Source organism: Mus caroli, unplaced genomic scaffold (genome assembly GCF_978045245.1).
Source record: "Mus caroli unplaced genomic scaffold, Mus_caroli_1 scaffold_13, whole genome shotgun sequence".
Lineage (NCBI taxonomy): Eukaryota > Metazoa > Chordata > Mammalia > Rodentia > Muridae > Mus > Mus caroli.
The window spans coordinates 18783696-18797494 of NW_028227268.1; the positions used below are offsets into that span (position 1 = coordinate 18783696).

A 13799-nucleotide genomic window follows, 5' to 3' on the forward strand; every position below is an offset into this window, starting at 1 on the left:
TCTGTGTCTGAGCCTCTGTACACTAGGCTAGCCCGAGGTTGAAGCCCTCTCCTCAGGGTTTCTTTCCACCTGTCCCCATCTGAGCCTCATCTTCCACGACACCCATGACTTACACGTGAGCGATTTGGTAGAGGCTGCTCCAAGCTGCGTCTGGGGATGGAATGTAGATCAATCCAACGTGTCACCGGAGCACTGAGCACAGGGGCAGGGGTGCAGGGGGGGGGCAGCCAGTGGAGTCCAGGAAACATGAAAACACCCCCAACCTGCGCCACCCCACACCCATCAGGCAACTTTGTCTCAGGCACTTCCGCAGCCCTGACAGGAAACCAGCCGCAGTCTCAGCCTCCCGCCATCTCGAGGCAGCTTCTTGTTTCCCACTTGCCCTGTGCCACCCCAGAGTTGTGGTCCCGGGCTCCACCCCCCTAAGCTTTCCCAGGCTGCATCCCAGCAACTCAGAGGGGGCCGGGATGGTGGATATGATTTCAAAACTGGTCAGAAGGCAGAGCCGGGCCCTGCGGGCACAGGTAAGTTAGCAGAGCTCAGGAAAGGCTGAGCCTCTGAAGGGGCGGCCTTCTGGGTTTGGAGCCGCAGCGGATCTATGCCTCACTCTTTTAGGAACTGATTGTAAAGCTCAGAACAGGGCATGTTGGGGAAGAGGGGGGTGTTGAGACATTCTTCTCGGAGGCCTTTTCTGGCTAACTTTCCTGTCTGTCCTTAGAAGGACAGGACCATAAAGAAGTGAAGGGGAATCTCTTGGCTCAGTTCTCTGACCTGAAGTGGCGAGGCCTCTTCCTCTTCCCCACTCCTGCACCCAGAGGTTACAACTTAGGAGCCCTTGATGCTATTTTTAGGCTATGGCTGCAAGCGGGTCTCCAGAGTGGGGGCCTGCCATGTTCCCCTGAGAGCACAGTTGAAAGAGCCTCTGCAGCCCCAGCAGCAGTGAGAACCCAGCAGAACCAGCCATGCTAACAGAGGAGAGCTTCCTTAGCCTGCCCCCCCCCCCCCGGGCTGGGGGTGTGGGGAGCTCACAGAGAGCTCTGGAGTTTGAAAGATCATCATGGCTGCAGCTTGCAGACCACCTCAAGGAATGGGGTCTGCCTGCTTGCCTCTTTGAGGGTCCCTCTCTTCCATCCCAAGCAGTTGGTGTCTCTGGGGCAAGCCTGTCTTCTTCCTGCTCCCACCTCGTGATTCTGCATTGTCTCTTCTTGGGTTAGCCCTGTCACTCCAGGGACCTAAACCTCTCTCTCTTTCTTCAGTATCCCCCATACCTGCTGACGTGTCCTATGTTCGAGACCCCTGTTAGCTCCTGTAGCCTGTCAAGCATAAATCCCCGCTCCAAAGAGCCCAGTACCACGTCGTCATCGCCCTATCACCCATGGACCCTTCCAACCCCAGGCCTGGAATAGGCAAGGCCACAGCCCTGGTGTGTCCAACTGTGACGCAGGAAGCACATCTGTCCTCTCTGTCCCCTGTCATTATGGTTTCTGTCCTGTCCCTTGAAATCCCCTGAGTGCTGTGGCTCAAAGCCGCATCCCAGCTATTCCTTTCTCACAATCTGTTCTGTGTGACCGTGCTTATTTCTGGCATTTGCCACAGAATTGACTTGCCTATAAAGCAGTGTCTGAGAAGATCTGCTATGGGCTTCAGGACATTGTTTCACCTGAAGGGGGCCCCTGTGGCACTGGGCACATGGTCCTATGTCGTACTCACAAAGAGATGCATGCCCAGTAGGGACTAGGGAGATGGCCCAGTGGGTAGAGCACTCACTGTGTAACCATGACGCCCAGAGTTTGTATCCCCGATACCCATGTAAAAGCCAGGTGGGCATGGAAGTCTGCCTGTGATCCCAGTGCTGGGGAAGCAGAGACGGGATCTCTAGAGCAAGGTGGCTAGCTGGACTAGCCAAGTCAGTGAGCTCTGGCTTCAAGGGAGAGACCTCGCCTCAATATGTAAGGTGGCATTTATGTGGAGTTAAGTGGAGGAAGGAAGCAGTGTCAACATCAGGCCATACACATAGATGTGTGCACGCATACATACATATACACACTACATATACATGGAAGGAAAGAGAGAGAGAGAGAGAGAGAGAGAGAGCGAGAGGGAGGAAGGAAGGAAGGAAGGAAGGAAGGAAGGAAGGAAGGAAGGAAGGAAGGAAGGAAGGAAGGAAGGAGGCCAGGTAGGTGGTCAGCCACCCAGCCTCCAAGGCAGCATGCCACTGGACCCGAACAAAGTGATGAGCAGCTTAGATCGCTCTCCAGAGAGCCTGTGACTCGAGGCTCCCCAAGAAGCAAAGTCAGAGTGAGCAGGAAGGGCAGGAGGAAGTCAGGCGAAGGGAAGGCCTCCGGAAAGGCCAGGAAGTGGCTGGGGACCTTCTTCTGGAGAGGCAGGGAGCACCTGGTGCAGCCAAAACACAGGATGCCACATGGGGTTTGGGGTCAGGGAGAAAGGAGAAGTGGGTGGAAGTCTGTCTCCACCATGGGATCCTAAAGGGGTAACGGAGGGGAATTGGTGGGCTCAAGCCCCCTGCATCCCAGGAACAGGCCAACTTGGCAAAACTGAGACCTCCATGTCTCACCAAGCCTCCATTTTTTAAACATTATATTTTATTTATTGATCAGGTGCCCATGTGTGAAGTAAAAAGGTAACTTGGGCAGTCAGTCTTCTCCCTCCACCAAATGGGTGCTGGAGTTCAAACTCAGGCTGCTAGGCCTGGCATCAAGTGCCTTTAACTGCTGAACGTTCTCGCCAGCCTCCGGCTTTGCCATCTCTCTCAGCAGTGCCCGACACTAACACGCCGCACTTACCACACCTGCGTGCACCACACCTGCGTGCGGGCCCTGGAGGCCACTCGCACTAAGCAGGGACTTCAGTCCATTTGTTCTCTGCTGCCTGGCACAGTTCCTGCCACAGAACAGAGTAATCTTTGTAGGATGAGTGACTGGGGTTGGTGGCGGGGTGGTGGTGGGGTGGCGGTAAGATTAATTTATTTGTATGTGTGTGAGTACAAACACTCATGTATGTACATGCACCACGTGTGTGCCTGGTGGCCCAGGAGGTCAGAAGAGGGAGTTGGTTCCGCTTGAGCTGGCGTTAGAGGTTCGTGAGCCGTCGTGGGGGTGCTCGGAACTGAACTCTGGTCCTCTGCAAGAGCCGCAAACGCTCTTAACCACTGAGCCATCTCTCCAGCCCCAAATGAGCGATTTTTATGTTTCTTCCTAGGGAGGAGAGCCAGGTTGAGTAGAACATGCCTCCCTTACACAGGTGTCTCAGCCATGGAGGAGGAACTTTTGTGATGATTATATACATATGTGTGTGTGTGTGTATGTCTGATATATATATATATATATATGTGTGTGTGTGTGTGTGTGTGTGTGTGTGTCTGATATATATGTGTGTGTGTGTGTATGTATATATATACATATATGTATGTATGTATATATATACATATATATATATATATATTGTGTGTGTGTGTGTTTTAATTACTGTTACAAAAATTGGAAGCTCCAACCTTTTTAAAGGAAAGAGAATTGGACAAATACCTACTTGCCTTTTGTACCTGAGGCCTAGGATTCAATTACCCAGCCCTCCCTCTCCCCCAAGCATAACCCCCATAATCACACTGCCCAGATAGATCCTCTGTCTGCATTTTGTTTGGCTTTGGTCTTTTTGAGACAGGGTCTCATATACCCCAACCTGGCTTCAAACCCCACAGGTAGACAAGGATAACCTTGAACACGTGAGTTTCTGCCTCTGTCTTCTGAGTGACAGAAATGTACTACCTGATTGTGTGCAGTACTTAGAGTCAAACCACAGCCCACCCATATTGCTAATGCTTTTTGAGGTGTACTGTTTGCTAAGAGCATCACGTGTTCTTAGGAAACTATCAGTCCCTGGTGCATTTCTGCTGGCTTGGGTTTGATAATGGTGTTGTCTATCTTTCTAAGGGGCTGGCACTGCTGGGCTGCGTGTGGTGGGGACAGTGGTGGGATCTGGGGAGAGCTGGGTGGACCTGGACACAGACAGGCTGGCTGCAAGGGAACTGAAGGCACTGGATCTGCTGAAGTTCCCGCGTGGACAGGGACAGACCCAGAGACTTCAGTGCAACTAGAGCTTAAAGTTCAAGGCCAGGGGCAGGGAGTGTCAGGAAGGAGAGCCCAAGCCCAGGCAGGTGATGGATGGCCTGAGACTTTGCCCCTCCACCAGCAGGGAAGCAGAAAGTGTGAATCACACAGTGAGCTCTCTTCCGTGACTAACCAGATGAAACCCTAGATGCCCCAGTCCTTTGTGGGGAAAGGGACCACTCCTTGCTTTGAGCCTTAATTCTCCAGCCCAGCCCATCTGGCTGCTCTGCTCTCTCCCATGCTCTCTCGGAACAACCAGAAGACCCCCAAATGAAGCCCACTAAAGACTTGATCCCAGGCCATTGGTCTATTCCTGCTGGCATTTCGCCTAAGTGCAGACTCCTCTGTAAACGCAGAGCTGAGTTCTTGTTATACAATAAACCGACACGCAGCACTTTCAAAGACATGGTTTTTTTCTTTTTGCCACAATTTCTGGGATGATCAAAGCACGCATGTCCATGGCCACACTGTGTGACTCTGGAGTTGCCCTAAAAGTCATTTCCCTCGGCACCCGCAGGTGGACGACCCCCCGGAACCAGTGTATGCCAATGTAGAGAGGCAACCTCGGGCCACGTCGCCTCGCTCAGCTGCAGCTCCTCCTCGGCTCAGCCCAGTGTGGGAGACGCACACAGACACGGGCACTGGGCGCCCCTACTACTACAACCCAGACACGGGCGAGACCACCTGGGAGTCACCCTTTGAAACACCTGAAGGAGCCACCAGCCCGGCTACCTCCCGGGCCTCTGTGGGCAGCGGGGAGAGCCTGGAGACAGAGTGGGGCCAGTACTGGGATGAGGAGAGCCGCAGGGTCTTCTTCTACAACCCCTTGACCGGTGAGACGGCCTGGGAGGACGAGACCGAGGAGCTGGAGGAAGATCACCAGGAACAACTGGAAATGCAGCCCAGCCTGAGCCCGCGAAGCCCCGGGCAGCAGAGGGTGAGGGGGCGGGGCCACCCCAAGTCCACTGATTCCACCTCCTGCTTCTCAGGGATCCGAGGATGGGTGGGACGCTGTATGTGTGGGCAGAGCATTTCTGGACGTCTTTAATCTCTTCTCATGTTAATCAGAAACCAAAGAATGGGGGCAGGCCGCCTCTGAAGTTGCTAATCCCACCTCTTGCTTCTCTGGGATCAGAGAGCAGGGGCAGACCCCTCTCCTAGGGCCCCTGATTTTTTTTTCTTGCTTCTTGGCCCCAAGGACTAGAGAGTAAAGATAGGGGATGCAGGAGACAGAGAACCTCTGACTCCATCTTTTGGTCCCTGCAGCCCCCGACTCCTGAAACAGACTACCCCGAATTACTGGCCAGTTACCCTGAAGAGGATTACTCTCCTGTGGGCTCCTTCAGTGATCCGGGCCCCGCTTCTCCTTTGGTTGCACCCCCTGGCTGGTCCTGTCAAATTACCCCAGACAAGCAGATGCTCTACACCAACCAGTTCACTCAAGAGCAGGTAGGACCTCACTAGTAGACAGACATAGACTGCTTCGCTCTCACTCCCTTCCCGACTTCCCCACTAGGACCTCCCCTCAAATCTAAAGTGAACACCTCGTGCCATTCAACATTAAGTCTGGTGCTCCAGCCCTTAGTCCTACCCTGGGCTCCAGGCTGAGGGCCCTGACCATCCCTGTGTCCACAGTGGGTAAGGTTGGAGGACCAGCACGGGAAGCCATATTTCTACAACCTAGAGGACTCCTCTGTTCAGTGGGAGCTGCCCCAGGTAACCAGCTTGGGAAGGGAGATAGCTGGAGAGGAGTTGGGGGGGTGCGGGGGTTGGACAGAATGATAAGTGATTATGCATCTCTCCCCAGGTCCCGATCCCTGCCCCTCGAAGTGTCCGCAAATCCAGCCAGGATAGCGACACTCCAGCCCAGGCTAGCCCTCCAGAGGAGAAGGTGGGAAGGGGCCATGGAGTCTGGGGTCGGGGATAGGAGCAATATAGTCCTCCTTCTCTGTAAGACCCAGAGTAGAGAGAACAGGAAAGCCCTAGAGTAACCTTGTGCCTACTTCTGTAGGGACATCACCCTCCCTCCTGCAGCTGGGCAGTTGACAGGGTTCAGTGAGCTTAGCCTGTGGGGAGCCTCCAACCAAGGAGACACTAGCTTCTGTCCCTTCCTACTTGCCCCCTCCCTCCTGACTACTCCCTCTCCCCTCATTCTCTTAGATCAAGACTTTGGACAAGGCAGGAGTCCTCCATCGTACCAAGACGGTAGACAAGGGGAAGAGACTTCGGTGAGGGCCTGTCCAGACCCAACCCTAGCAGGGTGGCCCTGGATGATGAAGTTCCCCTAGGCTCCCATATGCCACAGTTACTAATCATGGTAGCATCTCCATACAAGGTCCTGTGAGGAAACGGAATCCTACGGTTCCTTGGCTACCAGCTATCTGGGGGAATCCAGCCCTCTCAAGCCAGTACCCCAAGCTATGTTCTTAAAACTCAATGTCCTAGTGTGTGTTTGGGTCCAGTGAGTCCTCCAGCCCAGGAGCAAATTTAAGCCCTACCCACCGCCACTTCCTCCTTCCTCAGGAAGAAGCACTGGAGCACCTCCTGGACAGTGTTGGAGGGCGGGGTCCTGACCTTCTTCAAAGACTCAAAGACCTCAGCTGCAGGCGGCCTGGTGAGACCCGTCCCTGAGAAGGGGACACCTTCTGCTCTTTTTCTGGTCTTAAAGATGGCTACCCAAGTGTCAAAGGGCAGTGATGGCGGATTCACCCCTGTACGAACACCTCCCACCACTTTAGGCCTGAAGAACTGTCCTTGGGGATGGTCAGCTCCAGTCTGGAGAGCAGGGGGGTTGGGGCCTAGGATCCCTGCTCACAGAATGGGGTTGGTTCCTTCCTGCCCTCCCCTCCTGCTTGCCATCAGGTTCTAGGACAAAGATGCACCAGGGGCCAGAGTGTCAGAACCAGGGGCTTTAGCAAGCCCATCTGGATGGATGCCCTTATAATTTTACTTCTTCCTTCCTTCCTTCCTTCCTTCCTTCCTTCCTTCCTTCCTTCCTTCCTTCCTTCCTTCCTTCCCCACAGAGGCAGCCTTCCAAGCTCTCTACCCCTGAATACACGGTCGAACTGAAGGGGGCCTCTCTCTCCTGGGCCCCCAAAGACAAATCCAGCAAGAAGAATGTGTTAGAGGTGAGTGGTTGGACAGGGAAGGGGGCCTGTGAACCCCACTGCAGACAGGGCTGAGAAATGGGGGCCCGTGGAAAGGAGGGCTGGAGTTACCAAGACTCAAAGACTCATGCCTAATGTTGTCATGCTGTCTGAAGTCCCCAACCTTGCCCCTGAGGGTAAGAAGCAGGTGTCTAGGAGAGAAGGTCACCCCCCAGAACGCTTTCTTCCTCTCAGCCTGAGACCAGGGACTCTGATTCTAGCTGTTCACTGTGATGGGCTGAGCCAGGAGCCTGTTTTCATGGGCCAGAGCCCAGAATCCGGTTTTTATTGGGTCCCCATCAAATAAAGCAGCGACAAGCTGGTCTGGCTTCCTCAGCTGGTAGAACAAGAAGACTCTGCCAAGGTCTCGGTGCCCCACCCTTCAGTGTTCAGGGGTTTGACGGTCCCTAAGAGCTGTGAGGCAGAACACAAGAAAAACACATAGGCAGTGAGGGCTGAGGAGATGGCTTAGTCAGTACTTATCGCACAAGCGGAAGGAGCTGATGATCCCCAGAGCCCATGTGAATGTGCAGTGTGTTGGCACATGCTTGTAATCCCAGGGATGGGAGAGCCTTGCTGCTCAGCCAATCCAACCTAAATGCTGAGTTCCAAGTCAATAGGAGACGCTGTCAAAAAACAAACAAGACCAAAAGTAGACCACATCTGAGGCTGGACTCTGGCCTCCACCTGGCCACATGTACATGTGAGTACACACACACATTCACACACTCACACACACAAACATTCACACACACACTCACACACTCTCGTGCACAAACACATAGGCATACACACACACATACATGTATGCACACACACATGCATTCCTACACTGGTACACATACACGCATGTGTGCACACATACACACACGTGTGTGTGAGCACACAGGCATACACATATACTTTCAGGCACATACACAGGAACACACACATACACACATGCATAGACACATTCACACACATGCATACACACACAGAAATACACACACACATGTACATAATACATACAGGCACAAACATGCACACATACACTCACACACACACACACACACACACACCACAGGCAATGAACTGGTAAATAAATAAATAAATAAATACCTAACAAAAACCAGTAGCCAGCCGCTGGCCAAACAAGTTAGGGATGGTCCAGCCTGGGGAGGAACTAGGGACAGACAGTGAGTAGCAGATGCTCTGGTGCTCACTGAGAAAAAGTTAGGTTCTCCTGGCAGCAAAAGAGAAAAGGGACAGCCATCAGTTTCACAGATCTTTACTGTCTCTTGGAGGGACAGCCATCACTTACACAGACAGATCTTTACTGTGGGGGAGAGGATCCTTTCTCCGTTCCGGGGAATCTAAGCTGTTTCCTGATTCTCGGTTCTTAAAGAGCTTTCTAATGGGTTTCTATGAACCTGGGGTCTAGCGGGACAAGTGTCCTTCTAAAGAGCTCCGCGGAAACTGAGCTGGGACCTTAGGGCTGCTTCAGATAGCGTATTAGGGAGAAGTTCAGAAGCATGGCCAGACATGCTGCCGGGAGCCCTGGTGTTCTGTTTTTACGGTTCTCCAAGCTTTAGTTGGTTCTAGATTTATTTATTTTATATATGTGAATGTTTTGCCTTCATGTATGCATATATGTGTGTGTGCGCGCACACACACGCATGCTCGCACATCACATGTGTGCCTGGTACCCCACAGAAGTCAGAAAGGGGTATTGGGTTCCCTGGAACTGAATGGTTGTCAGCCACCTGGTGGGTGCTAGGAACCAAACCCAGATCTTCTGCAAGAGCAACAAGCTCTCTTCACAGCTGGCTGAGCCACCTCTCCAGCCTCTTAGAGGCTGAAGAGAACCTGAAAGAGGAGAACCAAAGGACAGTTTTCTCTGAGTCTAGAAGTTGTTCCCCTACTGTGTGAACCAGATTCTGCTATCTGCCTCTCTCTGGACCAAAGGGCAAGACTGATGTAGACTTCTAAAGCCAGGCTTTGCAGCTGGCGAAACTCCATAGCCTCCAGGTGTTTGGGATCAGCGAACATCTGCTTCTGCTCCGCCCTGTAGTTTTCCCCATTGCTCTTCCAGCAGCAAGGATCTTCCATAGGAATTTTCTATCATTTGCTTGGGACCTGGGGGGAGGCCTGTTGTGTTCTGTGGCGGGTAGCAATGAGCTCATATAACTATGAGCTGTATGCCCATAAAGTGATTCAACTGTACTGGACCTGTTACCCACAGCATTAAACAAAGAGGAAGAGTTAGGCCTGGCTGTGGCCTTTGCTCTATTAGGCTCTGAGTTGCTTAGGGCAGGGACCTGTCACCTCCCTCTCAGTACACACACACACATACACACACACATACACACACTCTAAGCCTACTCCCAAGGTAGGTCAAGGAATAGGGAACTGACTTGTGTGACTACTTGTCCCTCCAGCTGCGAAGCCGAGATGGCTCAGAGTACCTGATCCAGCACGATTCCGAAGCCATCATCAGCACCTGGCACAAAGCCATTGCCGAAGGCATCTCGGAGCTGGTAGGCAGAGCGGGGAACCTCCAGGGCTGATAGGGAAGGGCTTGAGCTTTTTATGCAGGCCCCTCAACTATGCACAGAGAACCTCATGACACCAGCTCTGGGGCTGGTTTTGCAAGACTCTACAGGAGGGGACAGGAACAACCTGAAGAGACATGTCATTTTGAGGGAGGGAGGGAGGGAACCAGACTCAGGAATTGGGTCTTAGGAACCAGACAGGAATGACAGCTACAACTAGAAGATAAAGCATTAACAGATTGAATCCAAGGGCCTTCTGTCTTCTAGACAAGTGCTTTGCCCTGGAGCCACAGCCCCAGTAGTGCCAATTATGGGTTGTGGGTATAGCTTAGTGACAGAGTGTGACAGAGGGGTTGCCTGGTATGCAAATGGTCCTGAATTTGATCCAGGGCTCTGACAAAATCAACAGCTACTTATATGACAATGGCCTGATAATATCTGTCTCTTAATTCCATATGGGTTAGCACTGGGTACAGATTTCGGTTGTAGGGATCCAGATACAGGAGGTACTGTTGGCATGATCAACAGAGGTCTGGCCTTACAATATGAATTGTAAGTTCATAAGAGGCCCCAGTCCGCCCCAGGCCTTGCTTCTCTGAGGTTGTCTGATTGCCAGTCTGCAGACCTGCTCCAAGGGGAGGAAGGTGAGCCCAGCAGTGCTGAATTCGGGTCCAGTGAGCGCCTCGGAAGCTGGCGGGAGGAGGATGTACGGCAGAACGCAGGTGTGCGATGGGATCAGGTGGGAAGGCGACCAGAAGACTCCCCCACTGGGAGACGGGAAGTGATGCCCTGGTAGGAGTCTAGGGCCATTACTGCCACCTGCTGACTGAGTTCGGTCTGTGACAGCCTCACCCTCGCTTAGCCCCGGAGGCCTGGAAAGCGACTTGAGCAGGGTCCGGCACAAGCTCCGTAAATTCCTACAGAGACGACCCACTCTGCAGTCTTTGCGGGACAAGGGCTACATCAAAGGTACCTGCAGTTCGCCGGGATCCGGGCTCAGGTGGCGCGGGGCAGGGCAGCGCTGACCAACCTCTCCCCCAGACCAGGTGTTTGGATGCGCGCTGGCTCAACTGTGTGAGCGCGAGAGGAGCCCTGTGCCACGCTTCGTGCAGCAATGCATCCGCACCGTCGAGGCCCGGGGTATGTATGCATGCGCAGACAGGCAGCGCCTCGCGACCAGCTTTTAGGGAGCTAAGGGTGGAGACCCCCCTGGGTGAGCACAGGGTCAAGAAGAAGGAGCTGGAAAAACTCCGAGTATGAAAAGCCTGAGTAGAAATCGTTAGGAGCCCCAGTCCTTCCAGGGTCAGCCATTTTCTTTCCCGCAGGGCTGGATATTGATGGGCTGTACCGCATCAGTGGGAACCTGGCCACCATCCAGAAGCTGCGCTATAAGGTGGATCACGGTGAGGCCTTTTTCCAGTCCCTGCCCTGGGGCCTGGAGGCATGAGGGGGTGCTGACTGCTTCTCAATCCCCTGGGCCCTTCCCTGCTGCAGATGAACGCTTGGATTTGGACGACGGGCGCTGGGAAGACGTCCACGTGATCACGGGTGCCCTGAAGCTCTTCTTCCGAGAGCTGCCGGAACCTCTCTTCCCCTTCTCGCACTTCCACCAGTTCATAGCAGCCATTAGTGAGTGGCTTGGGAAGAGAAAGGATGGGGAGGTTGGCCCGCTTTCCTTACAGCCAGCAGACCATCTCTGGTCTCTTCTTTCACTCAGAGCTGCAGGACCCAGCCCAGCGCAGCCGCTGCGTGCGTGACCTGGTGCGCACGCTGCCAGCTCCCAACCAGGACACCCTCCGACTGCTCATCCAGCATCTCTGCCGGTGAGCGAGCCATATTTCCTAGAGCAAAAGAGGAGGGCTAGTCGTGACTGGAGCCCATGTTGAGAGACTCCCCAATCTCTAACCTCTTAATCCCACCAATCCCACTGCAGGGTGATCGAGCATGGCGAGCAGAACCGTATGACTGTGCAGAATGTGGCCATAGTGTTCGGGCCCACGCTGCTGCGGCCTGAGATGGAGGAGGCCAGCATGCCCATGACCATGGTGTTCCAGAACCAGGTGGTGGAACTCATCCTACATCAGTGCGCGGACATCTTCCCACCGCACTGACTGTGGACCGTGGGTTAGCTGGAGGCCGTGAGGCTGGACCTCCTCTGAGGCTCTCCGCTTCCCACCCCCGCTGCACTGTGACTTCAACGCCCCTCCATTCAGAGGGTACAGTGACCCCTGGTGGGCAGTTCATGAAATGTGATTTCTCCCTCTCCATTAGGGCCCTTTCCCTAATTACAGCGCCGCCTATTGTGTGGATGTGAGAACGTGCCTGGGGGAGGGAGGTAAATGTCTTTCTAGTTCCCCCACCACCACCCACCCACCCACCCAACCCCGGCTGGGAGAGGGGATTTTGGTGAGGGCATTCTGTTTTCCTTAAGCCTGTACCTGTCCAGGCCTTGGTGGAGACCCTGTAGGTCTCGTACTACGCAAGAGGTCATGAAGCAGCTACTGACATTGTCTCTGCTGCCAGGGGAGGACTGACCCTGGCTGCCAGCCCAGGCCACTGACTGCCTCCCTCAGCCTTCCGCTCCAGTGCCACTCTGATGCAGGCCTCCTGAGAACTTTTCCGATGCTTCCCTCTCTCCTTGGGCCACACCCGCTCTCTACAGAAGTTCTTCATACTAACCACATTCCAAACCTGGCAATCTGGGGCTTGCAGAAGTCACAGTACTTCAGGGGTCCATAGGTGGTCTGATTCCCTGCAAAGGCTATCCCCACAGCAAGCCCAGCTTCTAGAAGAGAGTGACGCCCCAGCCCCACTACAGCACAGCCTGTAGGTAGACCAGAATAAATGCTGGAGCAGTTTGTGTAGGTTAGAGGTTGGGGGCCCCCAAAGGCAGCAGGGAACCTACCACAGCTGTTTGAGAGGGAGACAGCATAAATAGAAGCCTCCAGCTGCTGTCTACACCCTGGGTGGGTGCCTACCTGAAGCCCCCAGCCACTGTCTACACCCTGGCTGGCTGGATGCCTACCTGGTACCCACTTGCCATGCAGAGGCCTGTCTGGGAGGTCACAGCCTTAGGCAAACAGTTGAACCTGTATCAGCTGCCCGCTTCCTCCCTCATGCACCTCAGTCTATGGATCTGAGCCCCCAGCTCTACCCACTCCCACTGACTCAACAAACAATAATAGCTAATATTTATTGAGCATTCAGACTATGCCAGCCTTTCCCACAGGCTTCTCCCTTGGTTTCATGCAGTCCATATTTATTGTGGGTCCTCATGTGCCTGGCACTGTGCCCTGGGGCAGGGGTTCTACGCATGCGTTCTGGAGCTTGGGGCTCCCAGTGAGTACGGCTGATGCAGGCCCAGCCCTGATGGTAGCAGGGCACAGAAGAGACAAATGGAGGCCTCTTGCTGTATACCTATATATTTAAAGTCCTAAGGCAAGCTAATGACTAACTGTTAAATAAAATGTTTATTCTCCTACTTTGGCGAATGTACTTTGGTAGTAGCCTGGAAGACTGGATTCTAGCTTAAACACCTTGGACTCTCAGCAGAGCATTGTAGGATGTGGAAAGCTACTCTGGACCTCAGCCTGCCTATATCATCCTGCCTCAGTGTACAGCTGAGGAGGGCCTTGAACTTCTGACCATCCTGCCTCCACCTCTCAAGCACTGACATTGCGTCATCAGGCTCAGCTGATACCTTTCCTTCCTTCCTTCCTTCCTTCCTTCCTTCCTTCCTTCCTTCCTTCCTTCCTTTTCTTTCTTTAAAAGATTGATTGGTTGATCGATTGATTGATTATGTATACAGTGTTCTGTCTGTATGTATGCCCACCGACCACAGGAGGGCACCAGACCTCATAAATGGTTATGAACTACCATATGGTTGTTGGGAATTGAACTCGGGGACCTCTGGAAGAGCAGCCAGTGCTCTTAACCTCTGAGCCAACACTCCAGCCCCTGCCACCTTGTCTTAATTCATTTGCTAACTGAAGGATCGT

The 13799-nt window shown here is 53.5% G+C and overlaps 1 protein-coding gene across 3 annotated transcripts in view; it reads left to right on the top strand.

Annotated features, from left to right (window-relative positions):
* Window positions 1-13282, top strand: part of Arhgap27 (Rho GTPase activating protein 27) — a 31898-nt gene extending 18616 nt beyond the window's left edge. Inside the window, exons 1-16 of one of the 3 annotated variants that reach the window (XM_021176306.3) lie at window positions 260-524; window positions 4642-5061; window positions 5391-5573; window positions 5760-5840; window positions 5932-6015; window positions 6285-6352; window positions 6648-6738; window positions 7148-7252; window positions 9688-9786; window positions 10418-10523; window positions 10648-10770; window positions 10843-10941; window positions 11127-11204; window positions 11296-11430; window positions 11519-11624; window positions 11735-13282. In XM_021176306.3, coding sequence (XP_021031965.1) covers window positions 468-524; window positions 4642-5061; window positions 5391-5573; window positions 5760-5840; window positions 5932-6015; window positions 6285-6352; window positions 6648-6738; window positions 7148-7252; window positions 9688-9786; window positions 10418-10523; window positions 10648-10770; window positions 10843-10941; window positions 11127-11204; window positions 11296-11430; window positions 11519-11624; window positions 11735-11912 — 2013 coding nt within the window. In that variant the 5' untranslated portion in view covers window positions 260-467 and the 3' untranslated portion in view covers window positions 11913-13282. Of the gene's footprint in view, window positions 1-259; window positions 525-4641; window positions 5062-5390; window positions 5574-5759; window positions 5841-5931; window positions 6016-6284; window positions 6353-6647; window positions 6739-7147; window positions 7253-9687; window positions 9787-10417; window positions 10524-10647; window positions 10771-10842; window positions 10942-11126; window positions 11205-11295; window positions 11431-11518; window positions 11625-11734 lie in introns of those variants that run through there. The other 2 variants (XM_021176305.2, XM_085829512.1) reach the window with 2 other exon arrangements.
* The last annotated feature ends 517 nt before the right edge of the window (window positions 13283-13799 follow it).